This window comes from Camellia sinensis, chromosome 4 (assembly GCF_055761805.1).
Source record: "Camellia sinensis isolate YWXY chromosome 4, ASM5576180v1, whole genome shotgun sequence".
Classification (NCBI taxonomy): domain Eukaryota; kingdom Viridiplantae; phylum Streptophyta; class Magnoliopsida; order Ericales; family Theaceae; genus Camellia; species Camellia sinensis.
In genome coordinates, this window is record NC_138964.1 from 6,807,041 (window position 1) to 6,830,207 (window position 23,167).

The 23,167-nt window shown below is 33.9% G+C and overlaps 1 protein-coding gene across 2 annotated transcripts in view; it reads right to left on the reverse strand.

Annotated features, from left to right (window-relative positions):
• LOC114261914 (lysine-ketoglutarate reductase/saccharopine dehydrogenase bifunctional enzyme) overlaps nucleotides 1–15,632 on the reverse strand; it is a 48,891-nt gene extending 33,259 nt beyond the window's left edge. Inside the window, exons 1-11 of one of the 2 annotated variants that reach the window (XM_082924183.1) lie at nucleotides 15,208–15,632; nucleotides 13,704–13,978; nucleotides 13,535–13,621; nucleotides 13,322–13,451; nucleotides 12,946–13,119; nucleotides 12,515–12,597; nucleotides 11,090–11,203; nucleotides 9,796–9,871; nucleotides 3,596–3,767; nucleotides 1,580–1,676; nucleotides 1,284–1,450 (exon numbers count right to left, since the gene is read on the reverse strand). In XM_082924183.1, the coding sequence (XP_082780309.1) occupies nucleotides 1,284–1,450; nucleotides 1,580–1,676; nucleotides 3,596–3,767; nucleotides 9,796–9,871; nucleotides 11,090–11,203; nucleotides 12,515–12,597; nucleotides 12,946–13,119; nucleotides 13,322–13,451; nucleotides 13,535–13,621; nucleotides 13,704–13,952 (1,349 nt within the window). In that variant the 5' untranslated portion in view covers nucleotides 13,953–13,978; nucleotides 15,208–15,632. The remainder of the gene's footprint in view (nucleotides 1–1,283; nucleotides 1,451–1,579; nucleotides 1,677–3,595; nucleotides 3,768–9,795; nucleotides 9,872–11,089; nucleotides 11,204–12,514; nucleotides 12,598–12,945; nucleotides 13,120–13,321; nucleotides 13,452–13,534; nucleotides 13,622–13,703; nucleotides 13,979–15,207) is intronic. The other variant, XM_028202241.2, reaches the window with a different exon arrangement.
• Between the last annotated feature and the right edge of the window lie 7,535 nt (nucleotides 15,633–23,167).

Genomic DNA, 23,167 nt, shown 5'->3' on the forward strand with positions numbered 1-23,167 from the left:
TGCCAATATTGGTCAAACCACGTTAAACCTTAGTGTTCTTTTTTTTTTTCTTTTTTCTATCTCTATTATCTCTCCATATTCAATCTTATTGCCTTATTACAAAATTCAACTTGGTATCAAAGCCTACCAAACCCTAGGCATGTTTCTCTAGAGTGCTTTCTTTCTCACTCCACATTTTTTGTTATCAAGGTGTTTTTCCCTCTTCCTTGAGTTGACCACTGATTTGTCGATGTGGTAAGCAAACTCTGTAATGTTTACTTGTTTCGGGGCTACCAGTGTGTCCGATATCATTATTTTGTGATATACCCGGCCTGTTTGTTTTCATTATTCTCGTTTACCTTGAGTAACCCTTTAGAGTTGTTGCTGATGTAGTAGGCAATGGTTTCGCTTTTTTCGGATATACGGGGCTACCGGTATGTTCAATACATTCTTTGTGGGACACTGCTTCTCCAACAATCTTGTTTGTTTTGTAATACGTCGTTCTTCCGACCTTTCTGTTTGTGGTAATTTGTCATTGTTTCGGTCTTGTTACTTTCTCTCTCTCAGTTGGTTTCTTTTGCTGCCATCATGACTAATTCCATGCATATTTCTCTATTACATGATGTTGATTCCTTACCTATGTTCTCCGAAGTTGTCATTGAGAGGAGTTATTACAATTATTGTCGTTTTTCAACAACTTAATTGTCGTTTTTCAATTTAATTATTGTGATGATCATTTTATTTTTGAGTTTAAGTTGGACACTTCACTTCAACCATTCTGCGTTCCAACTTGAGGGGAGTGTTGAAGATAAGATTATATTGGTAAAGATAGCAGAATATATAGAGATCCTATGATTTGTTCTTATTATGATTTTTTGTATCTTTGATTTGTTTCAACCCTTTAACTGAAGGAATTTGATTATATGTCCCACAATACATATGACATGACATGTAAACAAAAATATCAAGTTGAGTGAATTAAAGATGTAGCCCATAGGGTTTTGTGTGTGTTGATGTAGGCTCATATTGGTTGAATCACGTTAAACCTTTGTATTCTTTCTTTTATCTTTCATGTCTCTATTATCTGTCCATATTCAACCTTATTGCCTCATTACAAAATTTAACTAAAATGCTGTCGTAACTGTTAAAATGTTTTATCCAAATTTAAAATGTCATTTTTTTTTTTTGGCTTTGATTTGAGTTTAAAGCTTCAACCCTTTACACCTCTAACACTTAGCCAAGCATAAAGATAGTTCAAATAAATTTTATTTTGAAAAAAAAGTCAAACAGTACGAACAACTTACTCTGTGTCGGAGTTTCTCATTCGAGGAATATATTCATACAATGAAGTAAGGGCCCCTCCATGTGTTATACAAGCTCTCCCTAAGTGTGCAGGTAACTCTTCAATTTCTCTCACAGAAGCCAAACTGCCAATAAATTGGGATAGGATATCTCCAAAATATTGGGAAGCCTTCCTCACCATTAACAACATGTTAGATGTATAATTTTTAATTAAATTTTAGAAAGCATTAAAACACCTAAGGCATATAATATATATATAGATATATATTGTTTGATAAACAGAGTTCAAGGGCCACACCTCTTTCGCAAACTCAGTTGGGAGAATGTCAACAGCCAAACATATGAGACCATTTCCGTCCATGTCATGATGGTATGAATTATTAAAGGGATCATATCTACAAGAGATGATTTACTAGATTACCAAACAAGCCTTACATGTACTAAGATTTGTAGTTAGAAACACCATTGAAAGTGTATAAAACATGGCCAACATCAACAAATTCTCAGCAATATGAAAAAGCACATGATGCAGTTTGTAGGATGAAAGAAATGCTCATGACTCAAAAGATGAGATGGCATACATGCTATAAAAATAGCCTTATTCATTTCCTTATTGATGATACATAACAGCAAAATCAGACAGGCCATTGTTTGGTGCAATGATAGAAGCTCAAGCTGCCATGAGTGAGAGTGTAGGTTTGAGTCCGCAGGCAAATGCTTTTTGCAAATAATGAAAGATTAGCTATGTACTCAGTCCACCTCTCTCAGCACCCACATTTGTGGTACCAATAATTGGTAATGGCCTCTTAAAATTTCAGATAGAATCTGCTCTCTTTTTTTTTGGGATAAATAAAAAGCAACTTTTATTAGAAAAACGAGCATCAAGACGATGCTAACAAATACCACTGGAACTACATTCCAGACAAATAAAGAATCAACTAAATCCAAGAAATAAAATAAATCCGGCCCCACCCTCCCCAACACTCAACTAGACAACACCACCAAAAACTTATTCTTCAAACAAGGCACTGACACCTATAACCCTTGAAAAATCCGTCGATTACGCTCCAACCAAACCAGTCACATTAAACACAAAGGCGCCAAATTCCAAGCCTTCTGACACCTCTTCCCACCCAACCCCCCATCCAACTACACAACACCTCCTTCACAATTTCCTGCTGCACCCAATCCAAACCAAACACTGCAAAAATCAAACCCCAAAGTTAAAAGGCCACAGGACAATGAAGCAGTAGATGCGAGATGGATTCCACATCCTAACAACCCATAACACACCAATTGACCAAAATCTGATGATGTCAAATCAAATTATCCAAAGTCAAAATGCTGTCACACACAATCATCCACACAAAAAATGCCACTTTAGATGGCACACCAATAACCCAGACACTCCGCCACGGAAATGAGCGGTCCATAAGTCCCACCTGGACATGATTAAAAGAGGACACTAAGAAAACTCCTTTAGCACCTTATAACACCATCTCAATCCATCCTCCCCCAACCCCACCGCTTGAATGCCATACAGTAAAGCTAATAAATCCACCAATTGAGCAACCTCCTAATCAAAAACCTGCCTCAGAAACCTCACATCCCACACCACCATCACATCTTGAAAAGACATACAACGCTACCACAGCATCCTTATTTATCGCAAGACGAACATCAGAGGGAACAAAACCGCCAAAGTTTGATCACCACACCACATATCCTTCCAAAACGGCATCCGCTCACCCCTGCCCACCCGCTAACTAACCCACCACCAAAACTCCCTCATAACTAGCCAAATACCTTTCCACAAATCGCTTCCATGTGCGACCCTCACCTCATCAAAACACCAACCATCCCACCCAAACACAGAATCTGTCATAACCAAACTACGTAGGGCTGTTCAACATTTAAGCTCACTTGATAAATAACAATTTGCATAACTGAGTTCAGTGTTCAAATAGCAATTTGAGCCCCAAAAAGAGTAAGGCCAAGTTTGGGTACTTCCAAAAAAGCTAAAAAGTCAAAAAGTTACTCAAAAAGTTAAAAAGTTAACACTATTCATCAAAAGTCAACAATTACGGCTGCACAACTCCCAATTCAAATTTTTCCCTACAAATCAATTTTTACAATTTTTTATTACACATTTTTCAATAAAAAGTCAAAAAGTTAACCCAAACATCCATATTTTCAACCTCAATTTTTTAGTCCAAAAAGACGAAAAGTGCACTTTTTTAGTCTTCCCAAACTTGGCCTAAGTGTTATAGATGTAGAAACTTACATAATTAAATGTCAACCAACAATATAATACCTGAAGAAAGGTGAGTCAATTAATGTAGTTTGGTTAACAAACTCTATTGAGCCTCCAATATCACAAGTTATATCAGAGATTCCAACAAGTGGACATCCTTTCCTCATTAGATCTTGCAACTGCTTGGTAGTCAACAACCGAGGAAATCTTTCCTCCCAATACATGCAATTGACTGCAGACAAAAGTTCAAATACTTATGGCTATTTGTCATTGAAGTTTCAAAAGCACTGAGAAGAGAAAAATGTCATGGAGCTTAGCCACTTAACTTCCTAGTGGTGTTAAGTACAATAAAGACATAGAAAAAATGACAGAATACAATAGGAACACATTTATACCACCTTCTAAATGTTCACATGAGTTTAAAATTATATTTTGCATAATTTTGGAAATGTCATCACAGTTGGTAAACAAGCCAATAAGGCCATGATAAATTAGATATCTTATCATTCATTGGCCTACTAGTTTGGCGATGGTTCCTAAACCCCTACATTAAAAGTGTTAGGTTGCTATCTCTTGTCATTATCATATAGCGGCACTAGTAGTAAATGTTGAGAAGCATTTCTTTAATGTTCAGATATGTTGAGAAGTGTTTCCAAACCCCAACATTAAAAGAGTTAGGTTGCTTCTCAACTCTCCTCTTAGTGTATGGCTAAGAAGCATAGACACATCTAAGAAGGTAACATGTCATATCTGACACCGACACGACACAACCAGACACTCATCAAACACTTCCCAATACTTAGACAACATAAAAACACATTATAAGTTCAAATGAAAAAATTTAGAATCCAATGATAAAATAAAAACATCGTAAATTTATACATGTTTTCCTCTTTTAGACTTTAAAAATTATTATATTTGACTTAATATTTATAGATATGACATATAATACTTATTTATCCTTATATATGACATATAATAAATATATAAGATTATATAATTTGCATGTGTCCCCCACATGTTGTGTCCTACATATTTTGAAAATTTGCAAGTTGGCGTGTCCGTGATGTGTCACATGTCTGTGTTCATGGTTCTTAGGTGTATGGGTAGCAATAATTAATTCATCATTACCTTTCCTCTAAGAGCATTGCCCTAAATTGGTCCAATAAACTTGGTGTGTTGTGAGGGTGAAGTGGCCATTCACACACTCTTACCTAACTTCTCATGCTTTATAGCCTAAATTTTACCACTTAACCAAACCAAGAAATGACTCCCATCATTAATGGCTCCCATCATTACATACCTTGCTTCAATTTATTTTTAAAGAAAGAAGTAATGACAATAGATTATAGCAAGAAGTATAAAATTTTCTTTAACAATGTATGTCCTTAGCCAACCAGAATATGATAAATCCACCATTTAGTTTCCTTTCTCACTCTACAAGGTGAGATTCATTATCAAGACAAGCCAAACAGAACACCTCAAAAGAATATCAGCAGAAAATTGACAGCACACTCCAAGAATAAATGAAGCTTACTGATGGTGCAGCCCTTAACTGCCTGGAATCCAATTATTGGATTTAAAAGCCTAGGGTAAAACCCATGGACCCAAAGATCTTTTGGTCTAATAAATGTCATTGGTAGATTATTATTATTATTGGTGTTTAGTTTAATTATATAATTATTAGAAAGATATTCTTATTTTGTTTCCAAATAATAAGAAAGATAGTTTCCTATTTTGACTAGGGTTGATAGCATATATATGCTACGGTTTACAGTGTAATAATCAGCTTGGAGATGAAAAATATTGAGAGTGTTTAGGCTGTGGCCATATGTGAGTTTTTCTCCTCCTTCCCTACTGTCTTCTACATCACTTACTGCTTGGTACTGTTATTCTGCCACCTTCCGAACCCTTTCTCGGCATTGCCGCCACCCCCAAACACTTCCCCGTCACTTCCACCACCCTTAATCCTTACCCAGCTAACTGTTCTGGGCCACCACTTACTAGTGGGAACATTGACTGCAACAGTTTCTAGGACACTTTCATCAGCTTGGTCACACAGACTCTCTCTCTCTCTCTCTCTCTCTCTCTCCAATGTATAATAGTTATTTAGATGGAAATAAGGTAGCAAAAAAACTCCAAGGAAGTGTGAGGAAGTTATCAATAATTATTTATAAAGATTGTTCACAAAATCTTTTGGTACAGCAGAGCAGTGGGTTGAAGTACAATTGCAATGTAAATGCTACAAAACACTAAAGGTAGACTAGCAAGAACAAAATTATGTGAATATGGTGTTGAGTTATATGTCAATTAAGAGGAAAGTCAAGTAGATAGAAAGGAAGAGAAAGAAGAATTATGTAGAATCAGCTTTCCTTTCTCAAGGATAAGCCATGTATATATATTTATATCTATAGTGGAGTATAGGTTACCAAACCAAACCAAGCTAAGCCTTAAGTCCCATCAAATGGGTTTGTCTAAGTGGAGTATAGGTTACAGGTATAAAAATAAAAATCTCATACATAAGTCATGTTGGAAATAGGAAATAGTGATATTATAATTATGGTAGTGTTGGAATTAGGAAATAGTGATATTGTAATTATGGTAGTGTATATGAAATCTATGATTGTGTCAATCATAGATTTAATACCTTTTTTATCTTCGTTTCCTATTTTGTTCATTTCCTATTTTGTAATATTATTTCATTATAAATACAAGGCTCTACCTCATTCATAGATAAGCCAAAACAATTATTTTCATCTTTTTTGGTATCAGAGCCAAAACACATAAACCCTAGACCACTCTTCATCCCTGGTGGCCCCTATTTTTCACTACCCAGCAGTTTCTTCACCTTCTTTCTTCTTCCTCTAGCAGCCAATAGACCTCCTCTCCCCTCTAGACGACCCGACAGCCTAACCCACCACTTTTAGACCACCCGAAACCACTTACCCACCCTCCTATACCCCTTTGCAGGACTGTATTACACCTATCGAGGGCCTTGCTGTTGCCAACAAGGTCTCATCCTAGCCTAGAGTACTTTGACCATGTCTCCCTCTAGCCTAGATTGGTTCGACACCCTCTTTAGGGTGGTCTGAACCCTTTTTCTCCCTTTTACAGGGTGTAGTGCTGATACTTTAAGCACTTTTTTGTACCTCTTTTTTTCATTTTTTCTTTGTGGGCTACCATGTTTATTCGGTAGCATTTAGCCATTGAGTTTTTTCCGGCTTTTCTGGTTGTTTACTCAAACTGTGTTGCTGTATTGTTATCTATTTCAACCCTCATCATCTCCCCATGGATAACTCATCTTCTATCATTCCTACTGAGGTATCTACTGCGGTTTCCACCAAACCTAAGCCTGATCCAAGTACTTTTTTTTCTCTTTCCCATCACACTCCTATTCATCGTATTACGAGTGTAGTGTTGAATGGGAAAAAAATTGTTGCTTGGAGCCGTTTCCTTAAACTCTACCTTGGGGGAAAGGTAAAAGCCCATTGGCTTTTATCTACTACTACCCCGCCAGCTGCGACAGACCCTACACATGCTCAGTGGGATATCGATAACTGCACTATATTGGGATGGATGTTCAATTCCATGGAAGATCGGATTTATCATATGTTCCTCTATTGCGATACAGTTCCAAGTTTGTGGCAGGCATTGTCATAGATGTACGCTCATGCTCACAATGATGCATGTATCTTCGAGCTTTACCAAGATATAGCTCGTGCCTCTCAATCCTCTCTTGGCCTTTCTGTAGCTGAATTCTTTGGATATCTTCAGGTTCGTTGGGAGGAACTTGCTCAATATGAGCATTTAACTGACCTTCCGCCAGAAACCACCTCCCTTGTGTCTAAGAGGCTTGCCCGACAACACACTTATCAGTTTCTCGTGGGTTTAAACTCTGAATTTGAATATCTTCAAATTCAGATTCTAAACACATCACCCGTGCCATCTCTTTATGAGGCTTTTGCCATTATTGACAGTGATGAGCGTCGCTAGCGATTAGTTCAGCCTAGTGTTCCTCAGTACCTCCAGTTTTAGCAGATCAGATGGCTCTTGCTGCGAGTTCTGGTTCTCAGAGTTCCACCGGTTCTGTTACTTGTCATCATTGTGGTGCGCCTGGACATGTCAAAGCCTGTTGCTTCAAACTTCATCCTGAGTTGAGGCAACGCCCTTCCCGTCCTCGTGGTCCTGCTACACCTGGTTCTGGCTTTGCTAGCACCATTGTTTTAGTCCTACTTCTGAACCTCCTAATGTCCCTAATCTACAACAGTTACAAACTCAGATTGGTCAGTTTCAGGCCCAACTTGGGTCTCTCACCACTGGTTCTCTTAGTCCATCATTCTCTATTGCCACCCTTGCTACAGGTACTTCTACTGCCTTCCATGTTCAGTCTACTAGTCCTTCATGGATTCTAGGGCTAATGACTGGTGAGTTTTCTTTTATTTCCTCTCATGCACCCACCATTGCTGCCCAATCTGTGTGACTTGCTGATGGTTCTTGCTCTTCTATCCAACATAAGGGTGTTGTGTCTTTATCCCCTAATAGCACATTATCTTCTGTGTTGCATGTTCCCAAGTTTGCTTATAATCTCTTATCTATTAGTCGTCTTGCCAAAACCTTTAATTGCGCCATCATCTTCTTACCTTCTTCGTGTCTTTTATAGGACCTCAGTTCGAAGAGGATTTTTGGCAGGGGATATGAGCGCAATGGGCTATACAACTTTGGGGATCCACCTGACCAGCCTTCTTCGACTTTAACCAGTTTTCAAGTGTCTATTTTGCCTGCTTCTATATCTTGTGTTTTTTCTATTCAAACTTTAGAGTTGTAGTACGCCTGGGTCATGTTAACTTTCAATATTTATGTCAACTTTTCCCGTTATTAAATAAAGCTTGCAAGGATTCTAAATTTCATAGTGTTACTTGTGAGTTGTCTAAACATATCCATACTAGTTATATATCACATATGACACATGCCCCTAGTGCTTTTGACCTTATTCATTCTGATGTTTGGGGTCCCTCTCCTATTCCTACTTTTTCAGGTCATTGTTATTATGTAACTTTTATTGATGGTCACACTAGGTGCACTTGGGTCTATTTACTTCGCTGCAAGTCTGATGTGTTCCCCATCTTTGTTCAGTTTTTGCAAATGGTTAAGACACAATTTCGTACCATTGTTAGGAACATCCGCTCTGATAATTGTGGGGAATACATCTCCAATGAGTTTCGTTCTCACCTTAATCGAATGGGTATTCTTCAACAACTTACATGTCCTTGGACCCCTAAACAAAATGGTGTGGCTAAACGTAAAAACCATTAAATTATGTCTGTCGTGCGTTGTCTTCTTCCTGGTATGAGTGTGCCCAAGTCTAATTGGCACATAGCCGTTCTTACTGTTGTCTATCTCATTAATATGACACCTAGTTGTGTGTTACATAGCCTTACTCCATTCCATATTCTTATGCCTAATACTACCCTTTTTCCTCTTTTGCCTCGTGTTTTTGGGCGTACATGTTTTGTTCAGGACTGGCGTCCCACTCGCACTAAGTTAGATGACAAGTCTATTCATTGTGTCGTTGTGAAGACGGTGTTGAGTTATATGTCAATTAAGAGGAAAGTCAAGTACATAAAAAGGAAGAGAAAGAAGAATTGTGTAGAATCAGCTTTCCTTTCTCACGGATAGGCCATGTATATATATATATAGTGGAGTTTAGGTTATAGATATAAAAATAAAAATCTCATACATAAGTCGTTGATCCATGATTCGTCATGAGCCTCTAATTATTCTAATTCCAACAGAGAACACACGTACAAGCAAAGTGTAGGTGCCATCATGACCAAAAACATTTTGGTTTTATACAAAGGAGTTTAACTTATAATTTCGGGCTCACAGGTGCAGAAAATTAGATTAATGTTGTCTATAGAATAAGTTCTAACTCAAAAAACACCAACCATGTTAAATATTGTTTCTGTTCAGCAGAAGTTAGTAAATAAATGGATACTATTCCAAATTCTACTTACCATAAAAAAATATTATAAATTCTACCCATACCATGGTTTGCTTTCGTTAATCCAAAATTAACTACAAAATGCAAGTAGCATCATAAGTGCACTAGTGACTGGTAAACTGGAAAAAAATGCAAATGGCCAGCCATATCTCCAGTAAAATATATCTTCAACTTACTTTGTCTAATTAAATGGTAGACAAAAATAACAATTTTCACATTGTCAGATTGAATATCAATGAACAGCATAACTACGAAATACCTATAACAGATGCATAGGGAGCTATTTTTTCATGGAAAATGGGGCTGTAGTGCTCTGGATGTGCATAGTAGTCAACCTGAAATAGGATACGATATTCAGGGTTAGCAAACTTTGCATAAAGCTATCTCAAATAGGATTAAGGCATTGCTGATCTTAGTTTCAACTGAACTTGAATATTTCTGATCAAGCAAAAAGAAAATCACATCAACCTTATGTATTAAAATTTAAAAGCAGTATATTTTGAGACCAAAACAAGATAGCAAAAACTGTACTAAGACTAGTACAATGACTGTTGACTTCAAAGTCTTCACTGAAATCTAGCAATAAAAGATTCTTCTCTAGAGAAACATGACAAACTCAATTTCTTCCACATATCATACACACATTAGAGGTGTTCAAAGTTGACTCATGCCAAGAACTATAGTTATTGAGCAGAGATTGAGAGTTCAAACAATATTAGAAAACCAGTTTTGGATCTATGCCTACGAGGTCAGAAAATGAAGCCATTTATTTATAAATAAGTTATGTTATAGGAAAAAGAGGATTCTTGACTTCTTTTTTTTCTAATGTGAAAGAGGAGACTAATAGAGAATTACACAGAAAAGAAGAAAAATATTCATACGATTTTTGTGGCCTTAGAAAAAACTAATGACCATTCCCTACAAATAAGTGGACCTTGGGAGGGAAAAAATAGATAAATAAAAAAGAAAGATGTAAAGAAGAAGCTTTGAAATGACAAAACAGAGTGTTGAATGTTTTGATGTTAATACCAGATCCTTCTAACTGGTGAGAGGAGAAACCTGTCATTAATATCAACAGTTTCTAAAGAATGTTCATGTATTTAAATTCCATAATATCGGCCTATGCTTGTCCTCCGCAAGAATTGCCACCTCCTATTGTCATTATTCCCCACCATCAGTCTGATTGATATATATATATATATATATATATAAGTATTTTGAAGCTGGTATTATAAACAATGTAATTCTCATTATTACTACTACATGGTGAATCACGCAGACCTTTCCGGTTAGTTGTTCATCACCAAATAAATGCTGGGATTTCCATGTGTATCTAGGTGTCCATTACCCTTTTGTGCGTGGTCATTTTCAATGGTTTTTATAATTGCTGCTGTCTCAATTTTGGCATTCCATCAGACACATAAAAGATGAACTACAGTTGTTTCTTAACATAAGAAATTCACAAATCATCTACTACATGACAAATGTAATGGTATCAATTTAATTAAGCACAAATAAGTCAAAGCTTAGCATATAAAAATAAGTTCACATACTTTGTCAAAAAGTTTTGTAGGATCTTTAGGTTCAACTATGTCTTGACAAGTCACTACACAACCATATACTTGAAAGGCCCTCTTTGATGTCCGAGCAGATTGAGAATCCCTGGCCTAACCAATAAACAAATGGGATTAAATGAAATATGCAATTCATTGTAAGTTTCCTTTTGAGCTATAAAAAATAGAGAACCAAAAGGAGCATACATCTAAGTATCAAATCAATCAATAAAATGGAAATGAAAATTCAGATGCCAGCAAGACATGCATATGCCACAGCATGGGGGGCAACTAAACATTTCATAATCCCATCTGAGCCTCTTAGGTATATTCCTCATTGGTAGTTCCTGCCCTCAATACATAATCTACAAAAGAATGAGACAGTGACTTGCACAAATCACTACAAGGTTATTTCTTGAGCTAGCAGAAATTGCCGCTATCTTGTATTTATGACGAACCTTTCTTTGCATTTACGCAGGTACAACCATCATAAAACCAACACATTTTTGCATGATTTTGAAGCCCTGACAAGTTTTTGATGCAACTGATGCATCCATATAATGTTAAACTTCTAACACATTCTTCTATTTGAGGTTGAACAACAAAAATCTTGAGCCAGAGCAAGTTACAAGTTGATATTTTACACCCTTCTTATTTAAGTTCATATGATTAAATGAACTTTAAATTTTTAAGAATCGTAATAATGGAAGCATGAGAAGTAAAAATATTGCTTGTTAATCTCACATTCTATCAAAAAGCTTACAAGTGTGTGCAAGCATGTATTAGCATTTAGCACACATGAGAGGAAACCAGAAAGAAAAACTTGCAGCTTTGTTGAAACAGACAAATGTCCAAATCCACTATTTTAATTCACTTAATGCTGGTCCACCATATCCAAATTCAATGCTTAGGACAGGACCTCTTCCTGAATCTTAATTGAAATGACATTCACTGCAGCATAAACTTGTGGTTGAAACTTGAAGGTCAATTTGTTATACTGTAACACCCCAGCCCTGCATTGTACAATATTATCCACTTTGGCCTAGGCCAACACGGATTTAAAATAAATTAATAGTAAAAGTCCAAAGCTCACAGTTAGAAGACACTTCACACATACTTCACCAACCGATGTGGACAGAGTACATGGACTTGTTACCTTCACCTCAACTCATTCATCTTGGTCCTAAGTCTCAGGAATCTTGGTCCTTAAATCTGGATCACCACATATACAACCTGCTTTATACCTTTTAGAAATGAGACATATTTCTCCTCCCATATTTGACTAGAAATACAAAATTCAAATAAGTGTGATTCATTTCTGAAAGCTTAAATTAAACACAATGAAATCATAACTACAGGATACAATTGCCTACATTTGTGAAAGAATCAAATATGGTGCTAAAATAAAATAAAACTCAACATTACCATCGCAAATAGTTCTGGAAGACTACTTGGATCTACAAAAGTGTGAGGAAGAAGCTTGAATATTTCTTGGGCCCCAAGAGAAACTACAGAAAACACGTGAAGTATTTCAACCAAAGAATACTGGAAAAAGAAATATCTGATGTGAACAGTAAATAAATGAACAGGAGACTTTTATAATATTCAGCACTGAATATTCCTACGTGAGAACATGAAAACAAGCACTGTTTATTTCTGGCAATTGAAAGTTAAATTTATGCTCAAACACAGATAATATTTGGAGTGCAAATACAAAAATACTGGAATCAATCTGTACAGCCTACAGATCGTCATATTTATTAAATTTCACACACACACACACATATATATAGAGAGAGAGAGGATAACAGAAAATTCATGAAAGCATTGTTTTAGATTTTTTAATGGTACAATACCATTTCCAGAACCAGTGAAAACAAACACTAGAGGACAGATTCCAGATGATAGTCCAAAAGTTGCTATCTCTTCACCCACAGATATCACTGCAGACTTGGCAGCAGCCAAGGAAGGATACATGTAAGACGCACCCAGTGACAGGAAAGGTGTTGAATATCCAAGATTAAGATACCCTGAAATGACAAAAGTAATAGGTTAACTAAATTTCTTGATAGATACCTACTCGTGATGCATGAACTCCTGGTATCTGTACTTCAACATTACTGAGAAATGTACAATTTGAAGCTCTATATTGAAACAGTAAACAAGATGTGAAAAAACACCTGAAAATTACGTTATGTTTAATATTATAAAATCGAGTGCAAAAGTGCATACGCTGTCCCAATCCACGTAAAAAATCAATAAGTCCAGCTCTACCAGCAAATTTTCCGAATGCAAGTAGCCTTTTTCCATTGTCACCAACAATAAGCTCATAATCAAATAACGATGCCCTTTCGGCTATGATCTAAACATCGCGAAGAATGTCAGCAGTGGCCAAAATATGGTAACGTTATGATGACTGCTATGATGAACTGCACAGGGACGTACCTTATCTAACAATGGCATGTTTTCTTTCTGTGCCTTGTGAGTATGGGAGAAAAAGGCATAGGCTCTATCAGGAAGAATCTTCTCCAACTGCCCAGAAACAAAATAATTTTAGAGTTCGTGACTGTTAGAAGGAAAAAGAAAAAAAATGGTAAACAGAAATGTATAGCACCTTTGGTTGTTTGATACCCAAGATAAGACCACATTCTGACAAGTCATCTGATATGTCGCAGCCAACATCCTCATAGAGAGCATCATGATGCACACGCTTTGTTGATGGCTGCACAATAATGCGGGCTACTCCAGTTTTACCCTTGTCACTATGTAGCAGTCGAGCGCAGTGAGAGGGGGAAAGAGGTGCCCTTCGTTCCCACTTGTTTGTCGACTCAGAGAGGATTCCAACAATTCCATTTCCAAGCATCGTTCCTTTGTCAATATCCTTCTATTCTTCACCACAAAAATAAATAAATGACATAATGCCAACTATTCAAGATTACCAATCAAATAAGAGCACTGGTCTCTGACAGTGACAAGCATATGATCACACTTGATTCATGTCATTCCAATTCCAAGTAAGAAAAATGTAGGAGAATTTGTACGAAATGATGAAAGTGTAGTATTTATACAAACATAAGAGTCTGTCAAACCATCTAGTATCTAGTTCACAAAAGACAGCTTCTGATGCAAATATTAGTGTGTGTAGGCAGCTTCTTTGCATATTTTGATGTGTAATAATACTGGCACATGTACACAAACTTGCATTCTGTTTTCTTGGATTACTAAAAATATACGAGAACTAACAAACACACGAGTGACCTTCAAAACAAAAACCAGTTGATTGAAACGCTCTCATCAACCAATCCATTACTTGCTTCAAAAAATTTCTTGCAAGCGAATTATAGAATCATACAGTGGTTTATTATGTACGAGTACGATTATGGCACAGAATGGATTTGAGTTGCCTACAATTTGATCAAGATTTGTATTGCATACACTTTGATCGATGACCAGGGCAACCAACACACCACACATTTTAATTCTCTTATGCTGTGTTTGGTTCACAGGAATGAAGTGAAATTGATGTCCATTCTCTGGTTCATTCATTAAGACAAGTATTACAAATGGAATAATCATTCGATAGGATGCTAAGAAGTCATCATTTTATTCTATTCTATTGTATTCCATTCGATTCAAGTGAAGTGAACCAACAACTACGTTAGGGTTCTTCAGTAGCAAGATAATTTAATTGAACTTTACGAATCATTGAATTTTAACCCAAAAAAAAAAAAAACCAGCATAGAAGCATCCAATACAACCACATACAATACAATACAATACAATACAATTTTATTTTTATTTTTATTTTTTTATGGCAAGGAAAGGCGCCTTTTTCTTCAAAATTGTTTGATAAATTTAAGACGAAAACCTACAAGAAGAGAGATCAACGAAAACAAACGCCTTTAATTAATTTTGAAGTCCGAACAAAACAGAGGACAAGTGCGGACAAGGTTGTGTTCGTTTAGGCTTGCTTTGCTTTAGGATGATGATGATCAGCGGAACAACAACTCTTTGAGAAAAGGACAAACTACATACATTGTTACAACAATGATAATAATTATAGTTATAGTAACGTGTGATTAACAGTATAATATACAAGTCGAGGAAGATGATACTACCGTTTTTGATGATTTATGTAATGAATATCCGACTGCTCGCTTGTCTGCGATTCCTCTACTCTACTCAACCATCTGAGCCTCCTCTGCCCAGGCCAGTATTTATTGTTGTCGTGAACTGGAGAGAGACATAGAGACAGATTCACGTTTTATCAGCAGCCAACACAGCGCATCCATTTTTATTTGAAAAATTGCTATGTCCATCAAATAATTTATTTAATTTTTTATTATGTTAATTTACATATGGATAGATTTTACAATTTTTTATTATGTAAATTTACATATGTATAGATTTTACATTTATGTAAAAAATTTGATAAAATATTTAGCATATTTTTATTTTATTTTATTATTACACCCATGTACTTACGTAGGTTAAAATTGACGTGTACTCCCATTAAATTAGATTGATAATTACACAAAGACTTGTTTCATTTCAATCGTTAGTCATCCCAAAAACGATATAAAATTTTGAAAATGCAAGCCAACATCATCAACTGTCTTTTTGTATTATATAAAATAGAGTATTAAGGGATTAGGTTTTTGTAAAGTTTAAATTTAAATTTTGAAAGAATTAGTTATGCCCATGACATCCCAACAATTTTTGTTTCAATGATTTATTTTGTAGGAATTTTTCTATATATTATTTAAAATATATATATATATATATATTAAATTGATCTAATAATTTTAATATTTTTATTTTATATATTTTATTTTTTAAAATATAAATGATAAATGTAATTTTGAAAATATAATTATTTATTTTTTTCAAATAAATATGATAAAATAAAAAATTCTATATATGAAAAAATATTTTACAAAATAATCGATTTCAATACAAACTCAAATAATATTTTTACATATAAATTTAAATTTAAGAGAAATTTATCAGAATTCGATTTTATTTATATATTATTTATATAAAAGTAGTATTTTTCCCTTTCTTACGTGACATAGTCTAATTTTTTCTTTTTTTTCTAAAAAAACAACATTAGTATATTTTTTCCATTTATATATATAATTCCATACATATTTAATTTCAATTATGATAACTAATTTTATATAGACTCCATTTGAAAATGTTTTCTCTTTATTATGTGGCACATTCTAAGGATATACTTTTTTTAAAAAACAGAGCTACATAAGCATGCTTTTTTCATTTATACATAGACTTCTATACAAACTCAATTTTAATTATACTAACCAATTTTATATATTTTAAATTAATTATCACGATATTTGAAAATTGTTTTTTTATCTCAATATATAAATAAATAAATTAAGACAAAATGTGCTTGATTATGTACATCTTACGGATCAAATTAATTTTCTTTTATATTTTTATTTTTTGTCTATCTTATTGATGTCTTCATATTATTTTAGGAAAAATTAGTCTAAAGTCCCTCTCTCATTTTTAGTAATGAAAGACATCCACGATATTATTTTTTGATGTCTAAGGTCCCTCTCATCTATCACAGAGAAATTCAGCCCCGTTGATTGTTGTTTCTCTTCTTAAGCCACTTCGTTCAATGAACTACTGGCTAAAAAGCTGGGCAGAGTTGGGATTCCACCATCGGCAACAATAGGGGAAGTCATGGCTCCGGCGGTGTATCTATGACACCTTGAGTGAGGTCGGTGTATCCTGGTTCGTTTGGTCTGGGTGTCCAAGCTGGTAAATATGGAGATTCAGGTTCCATTGTTCCAGGTCGGTGGTTCCGCCATGCATGGTAGTGGTCCAGCAGTGCTGTTGATTTCCGTTCCAACGCAAGGTGAGGCGTGGGTTTATTCCTGCACATGCTAGCTGTTTGATGGCACCGTAGGAGACGATCCTTTTTTCTTGGGTTCAGCCAATCGCCAGTGGAATTCATAAATGCTTTGGTTGAATCGCAAAGTAGGGATCTGAAGCTTGTAATAGGGGAAGCAAGTCGTAGTGCCAAAAAGAGTTCAGATTTCTTCAATCAAACATGGTAAGCTCATTTGCTATTTGCTGCTGATTAAGTTTGTGATTGGTCTTATATAGGAGTCATGATTATTTATTTATTTATTTTGTGTGGATTAAACAGGGTTGAAGATGTTATTCATTATCTGAATCACAAGCCAGTTACAGATGGTCCTGGAGGCACATGAATTAGGGATCATGGAACTATTGATGGGAACTTCCTCCGAGCTCACTCACATTAGTCAATTTTTTTGACATCCCTTTTGGAAGCACTTTGCGTATACACTGACATTTCCATCTCTTTGCGAATTTCTCTGGGTTTGGGGTATTTATCTGGTTTGAGTGAATTTCTTTGGGTTTGGAAAAGGGAAATTTCTCTAGAGAGAAGGGAAAGCTAGGAAGGCCAGAGAAATTTCTTTGATGATGGCCAGAGAAAATCACAGGGGTGAGTATGTGATTTGGTCAGAGAAATTTGGGAATTTCTCTGTGAACCAGAATTCTCTGTGAAGTTCAGAGAAAATTCGACCAGAGTGAATTTCTCTGAATTGAATTTTCTTTGGTTTGGACTAGAGAATTTCTCTGGATTAAATTGAATTTTCTCTGATTTTGGACTAAAGAATTTCACTGAATTGAATTTTCTCTGGTTTGGACCTGAGAATTTCTCTGGATTAAATTGAATTTTCTCTGGGTTTGGACCAAAGAATTTCACTGGATTGAATTTTCTCCGGTTGAATTTTCTCTGAATCGAATTTTCTCTGAATTGATGTTGAGAGGCCTTAGACATTATAAAAATATTAAGGGTCCTTTATGCTATAAAATCATAATACCAGGGGCCTTAAAAAAAACCCCATTATTTTATATTTAATTTTTTAATTAACATTACATTATTTATTATGAAATATTTATATTTAATTTAAATTTTATATACCTATATACAATATGTATGAATAATTCAAAAAAAAAAATATTAAAGGAAAAATCATACTCTACATAATTAACTTATGTATTTTCTTCTTCATCCAATCACAACATATTTATATTTAATATTTTAAATAAATTTTGTGTAATTCTATTTTTACATATTTTCATTTTCAAAATAAATATAAAAATAAAATTAGATAATTAGAATCACTTTTAAATTTATATTACCAATTCTCTTTCTAATTTAACTATTATTTTTAAGGAGCATTTTTTTTAAAGTCCCTAATAATAGTAATTTAGAGAATAAAGGACGCCCAAAAAAAAGGGTGATGCATCAGGTCCCTCAACAATATCGCGCGCATTTTTAATTATTTCATGGACCAAAATACCATTCACAAATCAATGTAGAAATTAAATTGAATTCTGACGACTAAGTTCCATTCCAAACATCCAACCATCTTCACAAGCAAGAGAACAGCAGAATTAGGATTTCAATATCATCTTTACCATCGACATGAGAGTTTCATTATCTTCTGCAAAAATCTTTCCCGTTCCTTCCTTACAAATTTCTTTGACCTCATTTTCACTGTTCATTGTCATCTTAGTTCATCTTCGTCACATTGCATCTTCATCTCAGGGCATATCAGTTAGTAATTAGCGTTTCATCCTAACTCTGGTAAGTTTTTCTACAATCTAACGAGTTTTTCTCTGAAAACACAGTTAATTGCATTTTATATTAACCTTTCATTAATTAGGGTTTCAATTTCATAATAAAAAGTTACATGAATTTACAAAAAGTTATTTCTTTGTGTTTTGAACTTATTCTTGAATATGTTTGTGTGATTTGATCTGTAAATTTCTCTGACATTTGAATTTCTCTAGTATTTTCTTGATGTATGTTTTTTCTTTGAATTTTCTCTAACATGTTTATTTTGAAAAAATTTATTTATCTGTGTTTTGATCTTATTTTTGAACATGTTTGTCTGATTTTGTCTGTAAATTTCTCTGCGCTATAAATTTCTCTGGAATGTTTATTGTTAATCATATTATTTAATTTTGATGATGTCTAAAATATTATTTACAAAAATTTAGATTTTTAATATACATATTATTTGACACAAAATATTATCAGTTTAAAATATATATATATATATATTTGTTAAATATTATTTAAATAAAAATATTTTTAAAAACTCTACTATTCACTTTTTGAAAATTTAGGCTGATCACTATTCACTTTTTGACAAAATTAAAATTGATAAATTATATTATTTTGACAAAATTAATTGATTGGTTGTATTATCTTGACAAATGTGATATTGATGAGTTGTCTTCTTTTGACAAAAGTGATATATCCAAATGAAGTGGTAGGTTTTGTTTAGTTAAAAATCTCTACAAAAATTTAAAAAGGGTTTGATCAGATCTATTATAAATATTACTTAAAGGGATTTTACTATATATGCAAATTGTTTATTAGAAAATTATATAGAATGTATATAATATAAATAGAATACATCACGTGAGCAATTAAATTTTTTACACTACATTGATTATATCATATTATAATAAAACAAGAAGAAAAATATGGAGTTATATATATATATATATATATGTATATATATATATTATAAACAAGATGGAGCAAATCATTTGTTTGTTTGAAAGTTATAAACTTTGTATTAAATTGTCTACAAAAACGATGGCTCCATGTTTGAAAAAACAAAAAAGAAAAAGAAAAAAATTAGTCTTACTTTTATCTTTTTAATTATTAACATTTGCTGACTATTTAAAATCAAGGAGCGTGCTTATGTAAGTCATGACATCAGGAGCGTGCTTATGTAAGCCATGACATCAGCAAAGAGCGTCCTAACGGGTATATTTTTGTGTATAAATAGAAGTGTTATGTATGGAGAAAAATCAAGAACTTGAAGAGAAAATTTTCTGTGAGCTCCAAAATTCTGAGTATATTGTATTCTGCTCTTTCACTTTCAGATCTAAGTCTAGTCTTTGTTCTTACACTTTCATATCTACTATTTGTGAGAGAATTATTGTAAAAGAGGGTTTAAGTACCACTTATTCTTATTCCTTATTTTTGTAAGAGATTTTGTAAGGGTAAGGCATTTACTGTTGAGTAAGACTCAATAGATAAGAGCAAGTCCTGTGCCAAATCCACAAGCTTGGTGGTGTATTTATTCAATTGATAGTAAAGAAATTCTCAAGGAGGTTCCTTGGGAAATGGACGTAGGCCTGGCGTGCCAAACCACTATAAATCTCAGTGTTTGATTTTCTCTCTTTATCTCTCTTACTTTTATATTGATAATTATTATTCTGTTTTTTTTATTTATAAAAATTCTGAATATTGTGTTAATTTTAATATTGTGAAATTTTAAATAACTCAATTCACCCCCCCTCTTGGGTTGCCTACCTGGGATAACAATTGGTATCAGAGCCTAAACTCTAGTTTGTGTGACTTAACCGTCTTAGAGTAGATCATGACAACCTCTAATTATTCTTTACCCAAGGGACAAGCATCCAATAGGCCACCATTATTTAGTAGCACAAATTTTAGTTATTGGAAAACTAGGATGACCATACATGTTCAATATAATGATTATGAATGCTGAAAAATTATTTGCAATGGTCCAAAAATTCTTACCAAAACCGTAGATGGACTTAGGGTACCAAAACCTGAAGATGAGTAGGATGAATCAGATACTAGAATAACCCAAATTAATGACAAAGGTACAAACATGTTGTACTGCGCGTTAGATGCCAACGAGTTCAACAGAATTTCCACATGTAAAACCGCAAAAGAAATTTGGGACAAACTTATAGTGACTCATGAGGGAATCGAACAAGTTAAAGAATCTAGAGTCAGTTTGCTAGTCCATAATTATGAACTCTTTAAAATGAAGCATGATGAGACTATTCCTCAAATGTTTACTCGCTTTACTGATATTATTAATGGTTTAACTTCTCTTAGAAAAATATATACTAATGTTGAAATTGTAAAAAAAGTGCTTAGGTCATTGCCAAAAAGTTGGGAGACAAAAGTCATTGCCATTACCGAAACAAAGGATTTATCAAAGCTAAGTCTAGATAAGTTAATAAGATCTCTCTTAACTCATGAGCTCATAATGCAAGAAGAAAAAAAAGAGAAGGACAACAATAAGAAGAAATGAATAGCCTTCAAATCCACCTTGAAACATCAAGAGGATAAGGAAGATGATTCAGATGAGGATGAGGAAATGGTATTCATCACTAGTTCCAAAGGTTTGTGAGAAAGAAACAAGGCGTACGGAATTTTTTCAGAAAAGACTTCAACAACGGGGATTTTCAAAGAGGAGAAAATCACAAAAAATCTGAAGTAACCTGCTACGAATGCAACAAACCTGGACACTACAAATCAGAATGTCCAGAACTTAAGAAAAAATTCAGGAAGGACAAGAAGAAAGCTATGGATGCAGCATGGGGAGAAAATAGTGATGAAAGCGACACAGAAACCGAAGTTTACAAAAATAAGGTTGCTAACCTATGTTTAATGGCACTTGGAAACGAAAATGAGGCAAATGACGAATCCTTTACATTTGATGAATTACAATTAGCTTTTGATGAATTACATGCTGAATTTAAGAAACTTAGTTTGAAAAGTAATTGTCAAAAGAAAGTAATTTCAAGTTTATCAAAAGAAAATGAATCATTGACTTCCAAGATAAATGTTTTAGAAAATGAAGCCATGAAAATGAAAAAGAAAAATGAGATTTTAACTCGAAAAGAGTCTTCAATTTTTGAAAAACATTTAGTTGTCTTGCAAAAAGAAAACGATTCTTTAAAAAAGGAACAAATTATTTTGAAAGAAAATATTGAAGACTTAAAAAATACTCTTTTAAAATTCACTCAAGGTAGAGAAACTTTAGATAAAATTCTTAAAAATCAAAATCGTACTTTTGGTAGAGCCGGAATTGGATATAAACCTTTTTCAAAAGTAAAAACTGTCAAAAATGGCTTTGTATATGCATCTTCTAATCACTCTCATCTCACATGTCATTTTTGTGGTACAAAAGGTCATATTTCACCTTCATGTCCTATTAAAAGAAATCCTTTTGCTAAAATAAAAAAGATGTGGGTCCCTAAGGACATTTCAAGAGTATCAAATTCTAACTTTTATGGACCCAAGAAAAAATGGGTACCAATAGAAAAATCAAATTTTTGTAGGTATGTTTCAAGACAAAATCCAGTAACGATAGATGGTATCTCGATAGTGCATGTTCGAGGCACATGACTGGAAATAAAACTATGTTCACCACACTTCAACCAAAGGATGGCAGATATGTGACTTTTGGCGACACTGGCAAGGGTAAAATCATTGGTGTAGGAAGTATTGGTAAAAATCCCTTTCCTATTATTGAAAATGTTTTATTTGTTGAAGGTTTAAAACATAACTTGCTTAGCATTAGTCAATTATGTGATAAAGGTTATAGAGTTATTTTTGAGAAAACTCATTGCACTATTGAAAACACCCTAGAAAACAAAACTTTATTTGTAGGTTATAGACATGAGAATGCATATGTGCTTGATTTACATGATTTATCTTCTCATTTTAACATTAAATGTTTATCTGCTATAAATGATAATGGTTGGCTTTGGCATAGAAGATTAGGACATGCTCATTTTGATTTAATTTCCAAACTTTCAAAAAATGAGTTAATCATAGGTTTGCCAAAAATTGTTTTTGAAAAAGATAAACTTTGTGATGCATGTCAATTTGGAAAACAAACTAGAATTTTTTTAAATCCAAAAATATCGTTTCAACTACTAGACCGCTTCAACTCTTGTATATTGATCTATTCGAACCATCTAGAACATTAAGTTTAGGAGGAAAATCTTATGCCCTTGTTTGTGTTGATGATTATACTAGATATGCATGGGTATTATTTTTAGCACACAAAAATGAAGCTTTTTATAATTTCTCAAAACTTTGTAAAAGAATTCAAAATGAGAAAAATCTTAATATTTGTAGTATTAGAAGTGACCATGGTAGAGAATTTGAAAATGATGATTTTATTATGTTTTGTGATGACTTAATTAGGAATAGATCAT